The sequence below is a fragment of the Pygocentrus nattereri genome, chromosome 5 (genome assembly GCF_015220715.1).
Source record: "Pygocentrus nattereri isolate fPygNat1 chromosome 5, fPygNat1.pri, whole genome shotgun sequence".
Lineage (NCBI taxonomy): Eukaryota > Metazoa > Chordata > Actinopteri > Characiformes > Serrasalmidae > Pygocentrus > Pygocentrus nattereri.
Window position 1 is genome coordinate 36,538,094 of NC_051215.1, and position 21,050 is coordinate 36,559,143.

Consider the following 21,050-nt stretch of genomic DNA (forward strand, 5'->3'; position numbering starts at 1 on the left):
CTGGATGTTGATATGGAGGTGCTGAGTGGCCGGAGCACCAAGCTGTCGGTCAGGGAGCAGGCCAGGCAATTTGAGCAACAGGCTCTGGCAGAGAGGACGCCTCGTGCTTCACTCGACCTGGACGACCTCCTGGCCACCATCAGCCCTCCTTACAGTCCCATGTCGGTGGGAAAGGATGTGCCCCCCTGCATCATCATCACCGGCAGTGATGGAGAGACTCCTCCTCTCCCCCCTGCCCAGCGTCCCACCCCGCCAGTATTGAGGAAGTTCAGCTCCAGCATATCCAGTTACGTCACGGTGGAGCCCTGCGAGGTCCGACTGGAGATAATACCGGATTCTCCAGACACCACACCTCCACCTTCTCCTGCCCCACTCACTATTCTTTCAGCATCCTCTCCTCCAGCAACATCCACTATTCTTTCTTCTTCTCCTCCTTCATCCACGCCCACTGTTCTTTCTCCTTCCCCTCCATCCACACCCACTGTTTTTTCACCCGCCCTTTCTCGTAGCACCCTTTCACCGCCTCCTTTTCTCCGCACCTCCACCCCTCCTCCTCCTATACCTCCACCTTTTCTCTTATCACTAGTCAGGGATATGCTTGCCAAACTCCACCCTGTGCCTTTAGAACCTGAGGGGCTGAGGAGGGATCACAGAGGGATACTTAAATACTCTCATAATGAGGGTGATGTGGACAAATCTACCAGTAGCCATTCCAGCCACACAGAAAGAAATAACAAAGTGGAGGGAAAGAGACCTAACAGTGTGATTTTAACAGAGCATGAGACTGAGTCTGAAGAAGAAAACCATGATGCAAGCCAAATGGACTCACAATCCTCAAACTCTTCAGCAGAGGATTCAGACTCGGCTAACTCCAGTCCTGATTCAGACCATCACACACACTTTTCCCATCAAGTCCTGTCTCTTTCTGACTGAACTTTATGGATATTCTATCCAGCACTATTTTTTATATCTTTGCAAGTTTCTTGAAAGTATTTCTGAAAAAAATATTTTCTCTTTTTTTTTGATGTTTTTACTGTGTGACTTAACAAGACTGATTTCTGGTAGGAATGCACCAATTTGATAGACTAGAATGGTATCAGCACCGATACTGACCTTATTAACTGGATTGATTATCTGTCAGACATAACCGATCCGCTATTGATATTGCTTGTATGACACAGTTGCTTTGAAATGGAAAAGTGTCATTCTAAAATGCGATAATCATCAAATTCTGTCTTGCTTTTATTGATGGAACTACATGCTCTACATACAGCTATTGATTAAGTGATCCCAATAGAGATTAACTTGTTTATTTAAGATGATCAAATGGGTGTTCGTCTGACAGTTTGAAATGCACCATGTGTTTATCTACAAAGTGCTGTAGTATGTCAAAATAAAAGCCCCATTTTTTAACAAACCATGACAGCGCATCAGAACATAAGCCCTGTACTTTTCTAACTCTTGTGTGCTTCACACACCCTTGGTAGCAATGAACTATTATATTATACTATTATATTATACTATTATATTATTACATTTTCATCAATTTAATGTAGTCTTTTAGATAGTAAGTTGAAGTTAAGATACCTGCAGTGATCAGTTAGTCTTCATAGCCCAAGAATAAATTTGAAGAATAGGAAGACTATAAAATGCTTGTTGATTGTGCCTCCTTTTAAAAATCCTTGAATGCCAAAATAACTTAAAATAGATATATAATGTATTTAAATTGGAGAATTGTATTGATGGATATCCTGAATCCAAGAATTGGTATCATGTGATAAAAAGTCATCAGTGCACACATATGACAATATGTGTGGTGTCTATGTTCACATATATTCAAAAAGATTCTAACAGTGATATCAATGGCTGTACTGCTGTACAGAATGAAGGTGCATTATAATGGTTCGACCACAGGTCCATTGTGTGCATGTGTGTTTCCTCTTGTCCTTGTTCTGCTGTGATTTGAACATTCTTGTTGAACATTTACATCCTTCTCCTTATGCACTCCTCCTCAATTGCTCTTTAGTAGTGGACAAAAGCGAATAGATCTTTTGCCCTCAGCTTCTGTTCGCTTACTGTGTGCTTATTAATCTCCTTCATCTTAATCTCTCACAGCCTCTGTGGTGCCCCTTTTCCTCGCCAGCATACTTATCGTACTCAATAGCTATTCTAAAGAACTGTCAAACGGCGTTAGACCTCCTCAGGTCGGCCTGTTTTTGTACACTTTTGCGGATGTTTTTGCCCTTTCGGAAATCAAAGAAGAGTCAAGCAGTGCACTGAGCTCAAACAATAGAGATAATAGGCAGTGGGTTTGATGACAGGAAAAGTGTGCCCTGCCACCAGCCAGCTGCATTCAGCTCCGGCAAGAACACAATCAATCTCTCAGGGCGCCTTCAGATGAATAGCTCTCTGTGTACACAGAAAGCACCCTTCTTTTCCTACTGCACACACCCTCCCATGAGCCTGATGACATCTATTCAGGCCACATTATTAAATGTGGAGTCCAAATGATTCCTTTACTAAATCTGAGTTGATTTGTGTGTTTCAGAGCCTGAGATATTTGCGAAGGCTATGATTATTCATTTGAATTGCATCCTAATCTGTCAGAATTTGACTTCTTATGTGAAAAACATATTGAAATATTATTCATAGTTTTTAGGCTTTAATGTGTCTTATGATAGAGAAACACAGGGAGTCAATTGACTGGGGCACAGTTTGTTGTGATATGCAATAGGAAATTAAGACTGACATGACAGAGAAATGAGATAATGCATTGTGATGTGTATGTACACATTCCTATTTGCTCTTGCAAACGAGGTTTGTTCTAATAAAAGGCAAACTACATTGAATGTTAAATACGGTGTATATCTTTGTGAAATAATGAGGCAGATATGTCTAAAATGTTTGGATAGCTGTGGTCATTCAGATTTCCTTTCAAAACTAGTACTGAAACATTGGAAAATGGGTGAATTCTCATTATTGGTTCCAATGTTGTCATTGGAAAAATTATCATTCTATATTGTCAGAAATTAAATATAAAATCAAGTTACAAACAGAAATAGAATAAGGGGTTGTATTTTGTTTATCCAAATGGAAAATTTCCTGTCACTCCAACCAGAAGTAAACATGCAGTTATGCTCACAAATGCGCAGAAAGCAGGTCTGTGGTTCAGGCTTATTGGCAGGCTGTATGACATTTTGTATATGCATTTATATGTTTGACGTGTATAGCTTTGCTCTATCTGCTGTATCTACAAAAAAAAAAAGTGAAACATGCGTCACGCTGGAATATGAATGCTACATATTATAGTCATGGTTTCTGTTACTTCTATGTGTAAAGAGCAGTTAATTTTTCATTTTCCTTGCTATATTTCTTGTCATTATTTTGGGCAAGGGTACATGGACCCTAACACCACATAAGTTAAAGGATGCCCATTTTAGCAAATTATTTTGACCAGTAACTGACTGTCCTTAGTTGGTGATTAACTACAAGCCTAAAATCCAAGTGGTGACTCATCAAAATATCAATTATTAAATGGATAGCTGAGTCGCAATCAAAGTCATTTTAAATACTTCACATATACTTTATATGTACACATTTATGAGCATTATAATCAACTGCATTCTGTACTAACACAATGAGACATTGAAATGTGATGCTTGTTTGGGCCTTGACACATAGTATACTGATAGGTGAGGCCAGACATCAGCATGTATATGTTTTAAATGGTCTGAAACGGTATTGAACATATCCTACATAGGAATGCAGTTTTGTTTAAACTTAGGTTCTGACAACTATATATTATGAAATGCCTGGAATGTACAATAATTGGCTACTGAAAATTGTATATTCTAAAATTCTAAAGTTATATTTTCCACTCATTACTAGCTCACAAATTTCAAACAAATACAAATACCAATAATTGGACCAGCTTTGGCTCAGTGTACCATCAGTAGCCATCACTGTCCCCCCACGTCCTTCTCTATAATTTTGAACACCTATGTGTGAATTCCTCACATTGCTGTTGATCACATTTTCTCTCTGAGAACACGGTTGTGTTTCTGATTGCTCAGAGATGTTTGCTTTCAATGTGCTACTTCATTGTGGTTATGATGTTGTCCTCTTGAAAAGTCACACTATTTTTAGCTACATGTTCATTTTTTAGTAGGCCTGTCGAGCAAAATCAGTCAAAATACTCCCTCATGCATACAACTTAAAAATGTTCTGCAACTTGAATGATAAATTCACATATTTAAATGGGAACTGTTGTTTATTGGAAATGAAGTAAAAATAAACTAACCTTTTCAAATAGCACTGGTCAAACAACTGTTTATGTGTTAGTTAACAGTTACTTGGTTAGTTATTTGCATCCCTAGTTAGAATCATATCAGATTGTGCATATCCCTTATTGGACACTTCAATAAAATTAATATTACAGTGGCTTTCAACATAATCTCATGTGTTTCAGATCTGTAGTGTATGATTGATTTCCATAATTATTCATTAATATTCAGTCCTCTGAACTGAACATACTTGATATAAAACAAAATGATAACAGAAGCCCTAATGTTTGAAATACACGACTATATAACACATATTCAAAACTGCAACCTTTACACTTTAACAATGCATGAGTCAGGCTGAGACCCTTTTACACCCTGGAGTTAGCTCAAAGCCATTCTGGTTACTTTCACTTCCCTAAAGGTTTTCTGGTGCCCAGGTACCATCTGGTATCAGTCAGAAATCTGCGAAAAGACCACGTACACCGCTACCTGGGTACCACATTACCACAAATTATTCCCTTTGGGGAAACTAGTCCCATCTCTGAAAGAGCACATTATGCAGATTTACAGCTTAATTTACAAATACATTTTCCCAAAGAATGCCTGGAAGTGTTGTAAGAATAATGGAAATGGATCAAAATTGTTGTTCATTGTCAGCAACCGTGCACTGCAGAAGTGGCAGATTTGATTGTAAAACACTGGAGTGTTCCTTTAAATATGTTGAGATAAATGGCTTGTTCTTCACTTGTGACAGATTTCTGAAATTATTTTCTTGATATTTGTTACTTTTCTGTCAAATGTTTCACCAGATCTGGTGCTCGAAACATCCTAATGATTAGTGAAAATTAGATGGTACATGATTTGTTGTGTTTTATAGCATATGTTGTAATGAGAAGAGTAGCAGAGAGTGCTTGGTGTGATTAGGCTAGGTGTGTGAGAGAGTGGGGAGGATATATATGGGTGTGTGAGAGGTTATTGGAGGGTAAGGTCCTGAGGGACTTGTCACTTTGTATGCGTGATCAGATCTGCTCAGCAGGGGGAAAGCGAGGCTGTGATGTCTGTGTGCACCGGCGACAGAGCTAATTAGCCGATTGATCCGTCTGCCTTTGACACCACTCCTGTTCACTCCCCTGTTCTCTCTCTCTCTCTCTCTCTCTCTCTCTCTCTCTCTGCCTGTGTCTCTCCATCTGCATTACTGCCCTCAGCTTCTCCTCCTACCTCTCCTCCTACCTCTCCTCTGTCCACTCTTTTCCTATTAATATCACCTTCATACCTCTTACAAATAAACCAGCATGCACTTACAGCATCACTCATATCAACACTGCTTGATTTAATCTTTTCTTTTCTTGTCTTTTCTTTTCCTCCCAACTTCTCTTTATCCCTTAGAATTAAGCAGGCCATTTTGTTACTGTGCCTTAATGGCTGATACATGTAAATGATCTTTGTTCTGATTTGCTGGCCTGTTTTGCAACTTATTGAAAAAGCAGTCCAATTCAGTGCAAACAAGCAAGATTAAACTGATTTGGCCAAATAGGAGGATATATGTGAATTTATTGTTTTTGTGACACCCAAAAAACAGTTTAATATGGGCTGTTGTTGCAGCTTTAAAATATAAATTGCAAGGAAAGTGAACAAAATTTGATGAAACTTTAACAGTTTTTACATACTACCTCAAACTCGAATTTAAAAAATAGAAGGGAAATATAGATGTTAACTAAAATGGACCTTTAAAGGTAATTGTGTTTCCTGTTAATATAAAGGTAGTAGTTGAAACATAGCAGCAACAATTTTTTGTGTCCTATTTTTTTAAATCTGTCAGTATATTTGCATTGTTTAATCAGGATGGCTAGCATTGGCGTAGATGTTTGTGGGAGAGAGACAGAGAAAGAGAGCAATTGCATTTGTACATTAAGGCCAAGGGGCTTTGCCGTTTTTGCCTTTCTTGCTTCGTCACTGTAATATTGACTCACACAAACAAATACTGGACACACAGCATATTTGGGTGAATATGTTTACTGCATTGGTTGCACACAATCGCAGCCAAACACTAGAGGATAACAACATGCCTGGAGACAAACAAAAGCCAAAAGGCCCAATTTATTCAAGGTAGTCACCAATTTTAGAGTAAGCAAAAAGAGCATTTCAGACAGCATCAGCAGATTCTATGCATAGGACTAAGAGGACGTCTTTATTCTCAGTCCTGCTACATTATCTACAACAGTCATTATTTTTACTTAAATCTTTTTTTTCTCATAGAGTAATAACTAAACTTAAGTAGAACTAACATGTTCTTGACCCTGAAGACTCAAAGAAGTGTACAGAAAGTTCTCCTCTTCTGCTGTATTATTTATTTGTAGCTCTTAAACATTTTCAGAAGTATCAGTATGTTTGAGCTTCAGTATGTTTGAATGATGACTTAAGCAGGGGAGTGGAGAGATTGCTGCATTGCTGCATCCACTCCATTACACCAAGTCAGTATTACAACAGTACAGTGAGATACACAGTAAAAACAGTGTAAACTCTGATCTGATCTGAACTATAGAATTTTTAGGTTTTCAATTAAGGAACATTTGAACAATCATAATAATATTTCATACTTTTGTCCCAACACTTTTGCTGAACTGAATTGGGAGGAGAAAAAAAAATCCAAAATCACCAAAGAAAATAAATAAATAAATAATAATTATTATTATTTAAAAAAAAAAAAAAAAAAAAAATATATATATATATATATATATATATATATATATATATATATATATATATATATATATATATATAATTATACTTTACAAGTATTATATGAAAACTCTGGCCAGCAATAAAAGCTCACATTCTGTGCTTTAGGCTCATCTTTTGACCCAGAATACAAAATTTAGAAATATATTACAAAAATAACCAATTTCACATTATTATCTCAATATTTTTGCTTTTCACTGTATATTGCTGACTGAATGCTCCAGGCAGTACTGAATAAAGTTCAAGTTCAAGTTCAAGTTCAAGTTAAACAGTTTGGGTTATGAACTTGAGCTTTTGTTTTCATTTGTGAAGAACGTGTGTGTGTGTGTGTGTGTGTGTGTGTGTGTGTGTGTGTGTGTGTGTGTGTGTCTGTGTCTGTGTCTGTGTCTCTGTATGTGTGTGTCTGTGTATGGGGTAGGGGTGTGTGTGTTTGTTTTCACACATTTTTATGACAAAAATGTTTGGAAACCAAATCTTTCTCTTCTTTTCAAACAAATGTTTCTTTGAAAACCAGATGAAAACAGGGCTAACCTGTTTTTTTTAATAATTTTAATAATTTAAGAATGTTCATATTTTAAAGTGAAGGGGTAAAACCATTTCGTTTTAGGTTTACTAAGGTTGAAGGAGTAATTTAGTAAAAAATCAAACACACTATTTTCCACTTACCTCAGACAAATCTGCCAAGACATGTTTGGTGTCTACATTGTAAGGTTCTTTCCCTTACCACTGTAACTATGAGGCTTACATTGCTAACACTAGGAATCCTAGGAAATGCTGAAGTTTTATTCATTTTTGTAGTTTACGATCAAACTGGCAAGTCTGGGTGACTTTAGTGAAGACTTGGATGTGGTTTGGGCAGATTGAGAGAAGTTTTAGTGATGTACTTACAGAAAAGATTTCGGTGACTATTGATTTTAGGGTTAGAAAATGCATAGAAATTTGTCATATAGGTACTTACATACACTACCATTCAAAAGTGTATATAAACAAAATTTTGTTGCAGGTAAATTACTAAAATTAGTTCATTTATGGAGCTTTTACTCTTCAACATTATAGGAATTTTAGGAAGCTGTAAATAAATGAAGACATGTTAGATGTGTCCAGAATGATTAACAGAGCTGTAGATGATACCTTAATTAGAGACCTGTATAACATTGACAATAAGCTTATAATGTAATGAACATCAAAAATGTAATTGAAACATGAAAATCAAATCTGAGGCAGAAATAACTATAAATGTATTATTATTGTGTATTATTTATCATTTAATAACTTCTTGATGTCCCCAAAAAAGTTGAAAAACTGAATTAAAAAATCTCCTGGTGTCTAGTTTATGTAGTATTTCTGTCTTTATTATGGCATAACTATAATAACTGCAGTTATTACTGAATAAAATATTTTTTTAACATGACATGTGATCCCAAACCTTTGAACAGTATTGTATATATAACAGTTATGGGACCTATGTGTGACTGAAAATTGTACAAAAACAAATGTGCATATGCATGTGTGCGTATGTGTGCCTGTGTGTATAAAATTATGTAGAAAAGGGAGATAAACGGACCCCAAGGTGTTGTTTGGTGGTAAACTGCTTGTGTCAGCACATCATGTGCTCCCACTCTAGGTGCATTCTGTGTGTAAACGATTTTCATCACCACTTCACCAACTCTATTTCCATAGTCTGGTCTTTTCTTGACACTCTGATAATGGTGAATAGTGAGAATTGAAATGCTGATTCAGTCAGACGCAAAAGAAACTCAATGGCTGAATAAGCACATACTGTAAGAGCACAGTAAGTAATAAAAACAACAATAGAGTCATTTAACTGGACAGCACAATATAAGCTTCTATTCTAATCTTTTTTTTTTTCTTCCCCATCGCGTGCCAGGCGTGGATATGGCAGAGAGGTATGTCCTTCTTCTGTTTGTTAACTGGTGTGAAATGCTTTATTTATTTGAGGACTGCTCATATTTATTCATGTAAGGTAGGAAAGCTCCTTGTTCCTCATCACTCTAATCTGCCAATAGTGCCTGAGGGAGAATTAGCCTGGAATCTCAATGAGATGGAGGGAGAGATAGAAAAGCCTGCCATTACCTCCATTTTTACGCAGTGGTAAAGATATGAGGACAGTGTTGTTATTGAAAAGCCTTATCTAATCTCTGCCGAGTGGCAGTGTCCATGCTTTACATTATTTCCTTGAGATAGGTGAAGGGAAGAGATGTATGAAGACATTATGTCAGTGCTGGGTTCAGCTCTTATACGCTGCATACTTCTGCCAGATTTGCCCTTTTCCTCCTCATTCAACTTTAACATTTGAGTTCTTCTAATGTCAACTTATTAAGCCAGTAGATTCTCCACTCCACTGTGCTGTTCTTCATTTCCCTGCAGGAGCTTTTCCCTGACTTGCTGTCTCCTCTATCCCACTGTACCTCCTCACTGTAACCTTTTTGGTTATCCCTTTTTGTTCCTCACTTCCTGTTACATCTTAACCCTAAGAAGTCACAGTTACTGCCGACAATAACAAAAGCTTGATATACTTTGAGATTATCCCTCACACCTCGCTCATTAAAACAAGCTGAGAAATTCTGCTAAATGACACCACAATGGTGTTTGTAAAGAAGTGATATTGCATTTTGAATTTGATGAAATGTTATTGTTGTGCATACAGTCTTGTTTTGCCGCAAGAAAAAACATCTGCGACATTTTTGCCATTGATTTTTCATCTAACATCAAAGCAAATGGAACGATATCAGAAAAGCACACTCAGACGTGCTGATACACAGCTCAATGTAAACGTACTCCAACAAATTCTGTGGTTAATCATATAAATTTAAAAAGTAGAGCAAAACAATACCTCTATTACTTAAAGGGTTAATCCACACATCCATCACTATTTTGTCTCGTCCCTCCCGATGTTCTCTCCATGTTTACGATCGTCTGTCTTCTTACACGTCCTTTCTTGATCTTGTCATTCTTTTTTCTTTTTCCCTTCCCTCTTCTCTTTATCTATCCCTTTACTCCCTCACTGTGCTTCTCTGCTAGCAACAGCAGCTGCTGAGGCCGTCTTTGCTCAGGCCTGAGGTAGAGTCTCTGTGTTCCTCTACCTGCATGTAAACTCTTCAGGTTCTCCTGTCACTCATTCTGTCTTCTGCAGGTAGCTGCTGTACAACAGTTTATAAGCTAGTTGACACCATATTCATCAAAGTGAACAGGCTACTATGTGTCTTCCATTTCTTCATATAGTTCCATGTCTAACTCACTGAAAGATATTAATCCTTAATATATCACATACACAACCGTGCAGAAGTTTGGAATCGCTTGTCTTATTTACTTTTGTTGTTTGTTGTTACCTTATGTAGTGTAGACTGAAATGATATAAGCTAGATATCGAAGATGTTTTAGGTATTTCATTTAATATAGAATTTATTCAAATTATATAATTAATTCACATTTTTTGGAAACAACAAGAAGATATTAAATAATAAGTACTATACTGTAATTATGTTCTTTTTAGAATAATTGCTTTTCCAAGAATTGTAGAGAACAAAAACTCAAGATCTTTACATCTCAGTGACTGAAATATGCAGAAATGCTCATATGTGGAATATGGCCAGAAATAAATTTGATAATAAAAGTTATAGATCTAAACAAATAGGTTGTTGCTGGGGACTGTTTTGCCCCACAACATCTTACATGCACATTTCCACTGTGAATATATTTAAAAAAATACATTGTAGTTCAGTTTTTTTCTTAAACTATCAAAAACAATATTTCAGAAATCAGACATTGTATTTCTTCCCAATTACAAATACATTACCATAATTTTATTTTAATAATATTATATACATATCTGCAACAAAATTGATTTAAGATTATTGAAAACATTGATTCCAAACTTTTGAATTGTAATATGTTATGTTTTGGGTTCATTTTTAACTCTAAAATGCCATCCATGCCACTGTTTCTGCGGTTTGTGTTTTTGCCTTGTTGGGACATAGTATGCAATGCTTGCTTTTGCTCTTGGCTCAGGCACTCTCCATGGAGTCGGGTATTGACCCTGGACAAGACTACTATGCACAAGACTACTATAACTATGATCAAGGGTGAGTTCATGGCAAAGTCATTGTGCATCTGTGAAGAAATCAAAAAGTAGATGTTATGCTGTACACTGTGTGTGTATGGGTGGGCGTATGCGTGTCTGTGATGACCAGATTTTTAGAAATGCAATCCAGTGCACAACAGGGGTGTCACGATATGAGTCATTTTTTAACTTATTTAGTTATTTATTTATTTTTTTTATATGAGGGTCACATGACGATACATGTTGTGAATCGACTACAGTAGATTTCATGCAATTAATCTACTACAATCTAATCTAATACTGCAGTTACACTCTGGCACCTGCAAATAAAAAGCACTTCACTCTCGTATGCCTTCAATAGTTGATTAGGCAAGCTGTTTAAAATGGTGAGTGAAGAGCTCGAGCTGGTCATTTATCCAAGTGTTTGGCAACACTTCAGTTTCCCAGTCAAGTACAACAATGATGGGCAGGGTATGGTGAACTGAATGGTCACAGTGTGCTGACACTGCTGAGGATAAGATATCTGCGCTGCTCTCTCTCATTTGTGAATACATCGCCTAAGCATGTCAGTTACCAGAGAGAGGAGAAAAGTTGCAGTGGTTGGATTCAAGCAGCAGGCAAGTGCCAAATTAAACGGGTGAAACAAATAACTCCACACGGATATTTATAGCTTCTGATTTGTACCAGTACTCAGTTGTAGAGAGTATTGAATTCAGTTTTCTGGGAGTCGTTTAGGCACATTAGAAAACCCTCATTTCAGTCAGAAGAGCCACAGTTATTTGCAAAGCTCAGTTTATTTAATGCTGTGGTGTAGCCTTATAAATCCACATTTGTTTTGTTTCCAGCCATAATAACACTAGTTTCTGCTAAACATGTAATATATATTTTACACTTTTGCTTAGAAGTTATTCGTTTATAAGTTTATTATTTATTTCTTTTATGTCTTCTATGAAAGTCACTTCAACATGCATTGATTTGGGGAAAGAATAATATTTCTGGAATTACAAAAAAAATGATAATAAAAAAATAATGATGAAATTATGTTAGCATTTCAGTTTTTATTCTGTATCATGATGCAGAAATGTATCATACAATTTCTATATCATTGCATCACTAGTATACAACAAAAACTTGTGGACTCTCAAGAGCTTTAAAAATCACCTGTATTTATTACATAACGTTATTCTTGTGTAGAAGCAGAACTGTAATAGGAGTGAATTTTCTGCATGGCCTGTTCTTCAGCAGCCCTCTGCGGGACTCTGCAGCTGTGTTTTCATCAAAGCTAGTCACTAGAGATGTGGGCTTAACACAGGGCCAGTAAAATTCCCATCATTAAATTTAGGCTACATATGGAAGTGTAGTCCATTAACTCACATTTGTGGTGTGGCGTGATGTGCATTAAGCAGGCACAGCCTCTTGAGCTGTGCTCTCTGCATCGCCAGCTGCTGCAAAGCCAAGGAGGGCAGTGCACAGCTATGGCAGTGACAGCACTGCCAACTAATTACCTACAGTTTCACATTGCTGTTGATGTCTGCTCTGCCACCATGAGGGAGAGAAATTATGGTTTGTAATGACCCAGTGCTCCCTGGACTGCTTTGTGCTGAAATGAAAACGCTGTGGTTCACTGTTGAAGGTTGACTATGGTTCAGCCGTTTACAAAGATCATTCTTTTTAACTCACGCTAACTATTCCACATTTTGACTTTTGCGAACGATGTGGCTCTTCCAGTGAAATTAGGACTGGCCTGTTTGAACAAAAACATTTTATCACAGTTGTGTGCACCTGTCACTGTGGCCCTTTTGGTGGAGAATATAATTTTTCCTAGTAAAATTCAAGTTCAGAGAAGGGAGTTGAAGGATTGCTGGGTAAAAACTGAAATGTTTGCATTTTCTTCCTTATCCCAAATGTAGTTAATCAGTCAAGATGTGTTTGATGTCCAAAATCTGTTTCTTTAGTGATAGAAGTAAGTACAGCTGTCAAATCATTCAAAAAACTAATCACAATCATTAATGTGGAATCATTGTAATAGCTACTAGGCCTCTGGCGGAAACTAGCGCAGGGGTCAGCAACACACATCTCTGAATCCACATCTCTTACTGCCCTGTTGAGGCTCCATAGCAGAACTAGATTTAGGTAAAAATAAAATAATCCTCCTATGCAGTAAAATAAAGCTCTGCAGATCGATCTAACAGTTTTAACAATAAATGGTCTTAAACACTGGAGTTAATGTAGAACTGCTAATTCATCCTTTAACCCTAAAGATCGGACCATAGACTGCTGGCCACAGCAACACAGACAACAAATCTGCCTAGCTAGTAGCTAACCAAAAGGAAAAAAGAGAGATTTGAGATAAACATCTATAATTCAGCGACGAATGGACTTGTTGCACTCTAGCTGAACACTAAACACACAGCTTCTCGTTGTAATTGTCCCGTTCTACCTTAAATGGTGCAGCAGTTACATTCCAGTGGCGTAGGCACCATTTAAGGTGGAACGGGACAATTCAAATGAAAAGCTGACTTCAGCCTCATAAAATTGAACACTTAGAGACATTTTACAAGAAACTATTCTAGCTTTGTGGTTTCCTGCCAGAGATGTTAAAAAAAGATGCTATAACTGAGCTTAAAGCAGAGCTAACTAAATCTGCATTTCCATTTATTTTCTATCTTTTAGCCTATACTAGGACATGAACACATACTGATGGCTCCCAAGGAGGTTTGATTTTTATAAAAAAGTAAAAAATGGCTGTTTTTAACATTTGGGTTGCTGACCCCTGAACCAGGGCAATGCATTAAAAGCATTTAAAAAAAGTGGTGCTAATCATTTACAATCATTTATATAATCATTAGTAGTATAATTTATTAGTAATTATTTATTAATTATGCATTAACCATGACACTGCTAGAACTAATTTGAGTAATTCAATCGCTACATTAGCCTTATTGCTCCAGTGCAAAACTAAAAAAGCACATTTCTGACATCAAACATGTCTTGGCTGCTCAGTGACATTTGTGATAAGGGAGACATTTAGTACATTTCATTTCTAACTGAACCATTACGAGCATGGTTCCTGACATTTCCAGCCCTGAGAGCTTCTCTGGGTATGGCACAGTAAGTATAAGAAATTATCAATTGGAGGAGCAGAGTTTATGCATTATGCCCCCGCTCTCTCTGTTCTTTTCATGCTCTGTTCTATCCATCTGTAATTCCTCATCCTTTATATTTGCTCTGTTCTCTTCCTCCAAATGTGTTCAATTATGCAGTGTTGAACAGGACACCTGAGCCCATGATGATATCCATCCCTCAGAGAGAGACAGACAGAAGCTGACTTGGCTAGCAGTTTGAAAGCTGAGAACAGTTTTCTGAGAACACACAACAAGAGCAAAAGCAAAAAGAGCATCTCATGATGTACAAACACAGAGAGAAGGTGGCAGACAGAGAGAGAGAGAGAGAGAGAGAGAGAGAGAGAGAGAGAGAGGAAGTGGGAGACAGAGACGAGTGGGTGTTCAGCTAGCTGTGGCACTTATACTAGTCCATATGGTGAATGGAGGGAACTAGGCAGCATTGCCATTAGAACAGATGCTGAGCAAATGTTGTGCACTGAACTGCATGTTTAAGGTTTAGCTTCAGCCACTCAGGGGAGACGTGGATACTTTGACAAGATGAAAGGCTTAAAGCACCATCAGCATCCCACATCTTTCCTCTGTTAAGCCAGGTGGGTTCATTAGGATCTGAGCCTCCCTGGCTAGCAGGCATTTCAAAACCTGAGAATCAGACACTGCACTTTATCTCCCTTTGGCTTCTCCTGTTACCTAGCCCTAAGTAATTAGTCTCACACATATGCGATATTCTTACAGTAACGTGGGACAGATGGAATATGATGGCCACCAAGGTGCTCTGAGACTGAGCTCTCATCACCATACTGCACATAAAACACTTTAACCTCAGTGCCCTTATACACAGGTGTTGTTAATGTACTTTATGAACTAGCATCTTGTTGTGTAATGCAAAACTTTGAACATTTGCAAAGCATGTTACACCTTTCCTTTGAAATAGATTCACAAGTGCTTTTAGACAATGATGATGTGTAAAAATTAAAAATAATAATAATAATAATAATATGTTTTATTTATGTAGCACTATTCATGCTGATGGCAGCTCAAAGTGCTTTACAGTCAGGTAATAAAACAGCTATACAATCATACGTATTTATTTAGACCAAATTAGAAGATAAAACCACATGACGTAGTTTTGATTAAATGCTAAGTTAAAGAGACATGTTTTTAGATGCTTCTTCAAAGTGAGCACTGAGCTTGACTGTCTAATAAAAGGTGGAATTAAGTTCCACAGTTTAGAAGCATAATAACTGAAAGAGGCCTCTCCATGTTTTCTGTAAAAGTAAACATTTCAAATGTTAAAGATTCTTACATATTTTAAATCTTTTTTAGATTTTTTAGATAGATTTTAATCTATCTATCTATCTATCTATCTATCTATCTATCTATCTATCTATCTATCTATCTATCTATCTATCTATCTATCTATCTATATATATATATATATATACACATACATATATATATATATATATATATATATATATAAATACACACACACACACACACACACTCACAATAAATTATACTAATTTTTTGCAGAACTCTCATAACTGTATAAGTTACTTCGAAATGGCTACAAGTCTTTGTGCTTTTAAATAAAAACTCAATTGGCAGAATCATTCGGCTTCTGACTACAAATAAAACCTACACTTTTGTAGGATAATAGATTTGTAAAACTCAAGCTTTCATAGTGACCCAGACTAACCAAGATCCATGGCTATTTAGAGAGCAAGAACGTCTTTAATGGGAGTTAAGCTTTTAAGCCCAGGATCAGTGGCTCTGTCTGTTGCCAGGGGTGACCTCACATAGGCATAAGAGGTGCAAATACATAGAAAGATAACTGGGTCAACCTCATACTTTTTTATCTGTAATTTCCATTTTTTTGGAAAGTTCATCTATATACATATTGACTTTAGAGCTCATGAATGGTTGTTTCTGAGTGAAATGAGCACTCGGAGTTAAGTATCATATCTATTACTTTTATGTTTATTTATGTTGAAAGTATTTTAGTCACATAAGTGGACTTGAAGGCTCATGCTATTTATTATTGCACTCTGATTGTCCCCATAAAGGTATGATGCATATCCTCCATATGGGAGCCGCAGGAGGTTGATTTCTCCCATGTATGATGAATATGGAGAGGCCATCATGGAGGATGATGGCTACTACTACAGTCCTTATGGCCCAGAGGTAATATTGCACATTTTAATTTTTTATTACTGACAGATCAAAGAGGTGAGATAATAGGGCTGGTGCAAATTGAGTTCAGTGTAAATGTCGATTTTGTGAATTGATTTTTCATAATGTGTAATAGAGAAAGTGTGGATCCAACACTGAAAGTGCTAGAAGAAGAGTTAGGTAGACCTTATAGCATTAAAGCTGTGTTTCCCTGTAACCTGCACAGTTGCAGTAGTGACACCTAAATAAAATATTTTTTTACAGCAACACTGTTTAATATACATTGAAAAACTAATTGAGTTTATTTGATTCAAACGTGCTTTTAATTTCCACATGTACACTAACACAGTTATTACTAGACATAAACACAAGCTAACATTCACATGGTAATGATGTACATATTAGAACGCCTTACATTTAGTGCAGATTGAACTAATGAAATCGTTTCAAAGGAAATTATCTCACTACAGGGTCGGGGCAGAGGGAGAGGTGGGCGAGGGCGTGGGCGCGGTAAACGTGTGGGATTCAGGGACTTCCCTCCAGAGGATGAGATTGAGCCAGCAGAGCCAGAAGCTCCTGCTGAAGTCGAAGAAGAGGCAGAAGCAGGGGAGTCTGCAGCTGCGAAGAAGCTGAAATCTGTCATGAAACTCAGTAAGCTGCTTGCTGCAGGGAAAAAAGGGGAGCAGGCTCACACCTCACCTTGGAAAAAGGCCAAGATCTTCCCAATGATGTTTGGGAAGGGCAAGAAGGACAAAGACTATGCCAAGCTGACATCTGCACGCCGTATTGATAGTCAAGATAGTCTGACAGGGGGACCAAGCCTGACAGGCTCTGTTGATGGTTCTCTGTCCTCAGCTAGGGCTCGACTAGGGAAAGTCCTGAAAAGGATCAATATAGGTAGGAAACTGCAAATCAGACGGAGGTCCCAGAGTAGCATCAGCCGAAGCTCCGCCAGTGAGAAGGATGAGTCTGCTGCTGAATCTGAAAGGGAAGAGAGGAAATCCAAAGTGTCCATCAGTGTCAGTGAGCCTGAAGCTAGCGGGAGTGGGTCCGAAACAGAAAGCAGGAAGAAAGGTTCAGAAGAAGATGAATCATCGGAAAGGAGTAGTGTTGCCGCTTCCACTGATGATAAAGATTACCTAAAAGTGGACCTGGACAGAGATGATGCTAACGAAAGCACAGTTGACTCTGAGTCTGAGCCAGAAGAGCCAGAGGAATCTGATGAAGAAAGCAAATCAAAGTCAGGAACCGAAAAGTCTGGAACTGAGAAAGAGTCAGGCTCAGAGGAGGAGTCAGGCTCAGAAGAGGAGTCAGAGTCTGGAAAAGCTTCTGGAACAGAAAAAGAATCTGGAACTGAAAAATCAGGAACTGAGGAAGAATCCAGTGTAGAGAAGAGCTCTGCCACTGAAAAAGATTCTGAAGAAGAATCGGAGGAAGATGAAGAGAAAAGCGCAGAATCGAAAGAGTCTGAAGCATCAGCGTCTGGATCGGAGATGTCTTCTGCTCGCTCGTCCATGAAATCCTCACACACTGAAGCCAGTAAAGGATCTTCAGAGAGATCAAGTGCACGGAGTAGTGCTAGTGGCAGTGCCTCTGGTAGTGCTAGATCCAGCGCTAGTGCCTCAGAAAGTGCCAGTGGCTCTGGTGGCAGCTCTATGGGATCCCAAGCATCATCAGCTCAGTCTTCTCTGAGGTCCTCACAAAAGTCTGTGTCTGGAAGCATGGGCAGTAGTGAGATGGAATCAGGAAGATCTATGCATAGTGGGTCTGAGGAAGTGTCTGGCTCAGAAGATGCTGGGTCAGATGTCGTCTCAATGAGTGGCAGTGAGAGAAGTTCCACCAGCTCCAGATCAGCAGGAGGAAGCCGTCGATCTCGCAAATCAGTCATCACTCGATCCTCCCAGGACACCATAGAGGAGGAGAGCGAGGAGGAGCTGGAGGGATCGGAAGAGGAGGAGGAAGAGGAGGAGGATGAAGAAGATGCTACAGAAGAGAGTAGAGAGTCTTCAGGCGAGCTGAGTGAGGGAGCTGCATCACAAAGGTCAAGTGCCTCAGCTTCTGGAAGTGAAGGAGCTCCAAGCCCATATGCAGGGACTCCTTACGGCACAGAAGTCAGCATGACCGAGAGTTCAGACGAGGCATTTGGAGGGCTGTCACCCATCACTGAGGTGGATGAAGATGCCTTAACATCTGGCAGTGGCTCAGCGTCAGGTGCTGCAGCAACTTCAGATGCTGAATCAGAATCTGGAAGTTCCACAGCTTTCTGAGAAAGGAAAAAGAGGGCCAGTGCTCCCAAGTAAGACCAGATTGAATCAGTTTCTCCTCCGAAGTGCAGTGATTTCCTTTCTTCTGTGCCAGCTTCTCTGTTCTGGTGTACTTTTGAGTGAACTATTGCCACAACTGCATGGGCATGAGGACAAGGATGATAATTCTCTGTCCATTTCTGGTGTGCATTTCTAAAATTTCTCTTTTTAAAAAGGAAAGTTGTTTATCTTTGTTTGTTCACTTTGTTTTGTAGAAACTGGATGTGGTGTCACCCTTCCTTCTTATATGTCTTTCTTATTTCTTGAACATTTATTTTTTCTTTTCTAAAGGTCAATATTGCTGTGCAGTTTTAACTGTAATTGTCTAATGCTTTTGGTATTTCTCTGTTTCTGATTCTCAGACTGGCAGAAAGAAGCGGATCAAATTAGTCGTGGAGGGGGAGGGTGAGTCCACAACTACTGGAGAGGACAGTGGCCCAGATGTCCAGCGGAACCGTCTGGCTAATGTCAACAGCCACAGCAACATCAATGGCTCAGTGTACCTGGCACAGAATGGTACTATCATCAGAACCCGGCGGCCACCTTACCTGAATAACTTAAAACTTGGCTCTCCTGGGCGACTAGGCAAACAGTTTAAGAAACTGGAAAAGTTAGGAGTTACACATGAGGAGCATTTACCTTTAAATAGCACTTCAGATAATGGGCCCACTATAGGATCCACTGCCATGCTTTCTTCTGTGGCTGACAGCAACCTCAACACCAGGTCCTCCAGTGGGTCCTTAGGGTCTAATATATTAGGCCCAGATAGAATAGGGCCTAAGTCCAACATTGTTAAGGCCCATCTGGACCAAGACCTGGGGTGCTGTGGGCAGGAGATAGAATCATCTGTGGACAAAGAGGAGATCAAAGAGACTTTTGAGACTCCGAGTGACCACACACTATCAGATGAGGAGGAGCTGTGGATGGGCCCTTGGAACAGCCTTCATATACCAATGACAAAACTCTGATGTCTTATTTTGTTTTATTATTTCTTTAATCATGTTCACATTGTTTTTCGGTTTTTAATTTTTTCTTTTTTTTCTTTCAAAGAGCAAAAAAAAAAGAAATTTCTGTTGTTTCCTATTTATATGCACTAGTCACCAACCAAGGCCGACCAAGAATTGTGATCATACTTCTGGAGTCTTTTATTTTGCAAAGGATATGATTGTATTGGATTACACTTATTTTAGCCTCAGCTAAATTGTTGTGAGTGAATGGGCTGTTGTTTTTTATGGGATGCATTGGTTGAAAGCAGTATCAGCAAATGAATATGGCATGTAGGCATTAAGAAATTTAGAGCTTGATTTATTGTATTTTTTCTTTAGAAACAAATGTCAAGAACATGTAGCTGACTAAAACTGTTTTTAGGCAGTGTTTTTATGCCTGTGTCTGAAGAGTTTGTATACAATTTGAGTCCAGTCAGACAGATAACTGATAATTTTTAAAATTGTGTAAATGAACAGTGCAAACTGGCATCCTCACAATATAATTGTTCCTGTTCTGTTTTTTACACTCCGAGAATATAAATGGCTGTGATGGCCCTGATATTTTGGGAAAAAAATGAACATAGAGATATATATATACAATATAAATATGTATTTTCATAACTCAATTGCCTATGTTGCATACAGAGCATTTTTGATCCTTTATTGAGAATTAATTAAAGTAATTTATCTTGTATACTCATGTTTTCTTCAAATAATCAAAGAATTTGAAGTCAATTTTATTATAAGTATTATTAGAATAGTAACTATGTAATGAATACATATTTGTTAATAAATTGGAAATACTCTTATTTTTGGTTAAGATTTATAATTGTGTGTATTATGTCTATGATAAGGCACACAACAGAAAGCTTCCCTGTCCCATAAAGGTTCCTATTTATTATGTCATGCCTCTGAATGAGTGTCATGAGAAAAGGGTTAGAGTGTAGAGAGTCTGTTCTTTTTTCGAGAAGTTCCATGCTTGCAGATGACTCACTCAGTCAGCATATCATTATCTTTTAGCGAAGTCTTCAACTGTCCATCAAAAGCTGATTGCGCTTTCAGATATAAATGTTTGTCCGTCCAAACTGTGATGGCAGCCCTGGGAAAATGGAGAGCTGAGACAGGGGGCATTAAACTGTTCACGATGAAGACAGAGAGATTTTCACAGGAACAACTCATCACCAAAATTGCTTCTGTCTAGCTCTCTATGGGACTAAGGCTACATTTACTTCCCCATTACCACTGATGGTCTTCAAAATTACATATGCTAAAAGTGCTGATTGTATGCCACCTTCTGACCCTGGGGAAAGAAAAGCTGTCTGCAATGCACAGGAAAGCTTTTGTTACTTATGATTATTATT

The 21,050-nt window shown here is 38.2% G+C and overlaps 1 protein-coding gene across 9 annotated transcripts in view; it reads left to right on the top strand.

Annotated features, from left to right (window-relative positions):
* pcdh15a (protocadherin-related 15a) overlaps positions 1-20,342 on the top strand; it is a 332,115-nt gene extending 311,773 nt beyond the window's left edge. For 5 of the 9 annotated variants that reach the window (XM_037538811.1, XM_037538812.1, XM_037538810.1 and 2 more), the window contains 5 exons: positions 8,911-8,929; positions 10,065-10,103; positions 11,052-11,125; positions 16,295-16,412; positions 19,066-20,342. In XM_037538811.1, the coding sequence (XP_037394708.1) occupies positions 8,911-8,929; positions 10,065-10,103; positions 11,052-11,125; positions 16,295-16,412; positions 19,066-19,671 (856 nt within the window). In that variant the 3' untranslated portion in view covers positions 19,672-20,342. Of the gene's footprint in view, positions 1-8,910; positions 8,930-10,064; positions 10,104-11,051; positions 11,126-16,294; positions 16,413-16,870; positions 18,697-19,065 lie in introns of all 9 variants that reach the window. The other 4 variants (XM_037538818.1, XM_037538813.1, XM_037538814.1 and 1 more) reach the window with 4 other exon arrangements.
* The last annotated feature ends 708 nt before the right edge of the window (positions 20,343-21,050 follow it).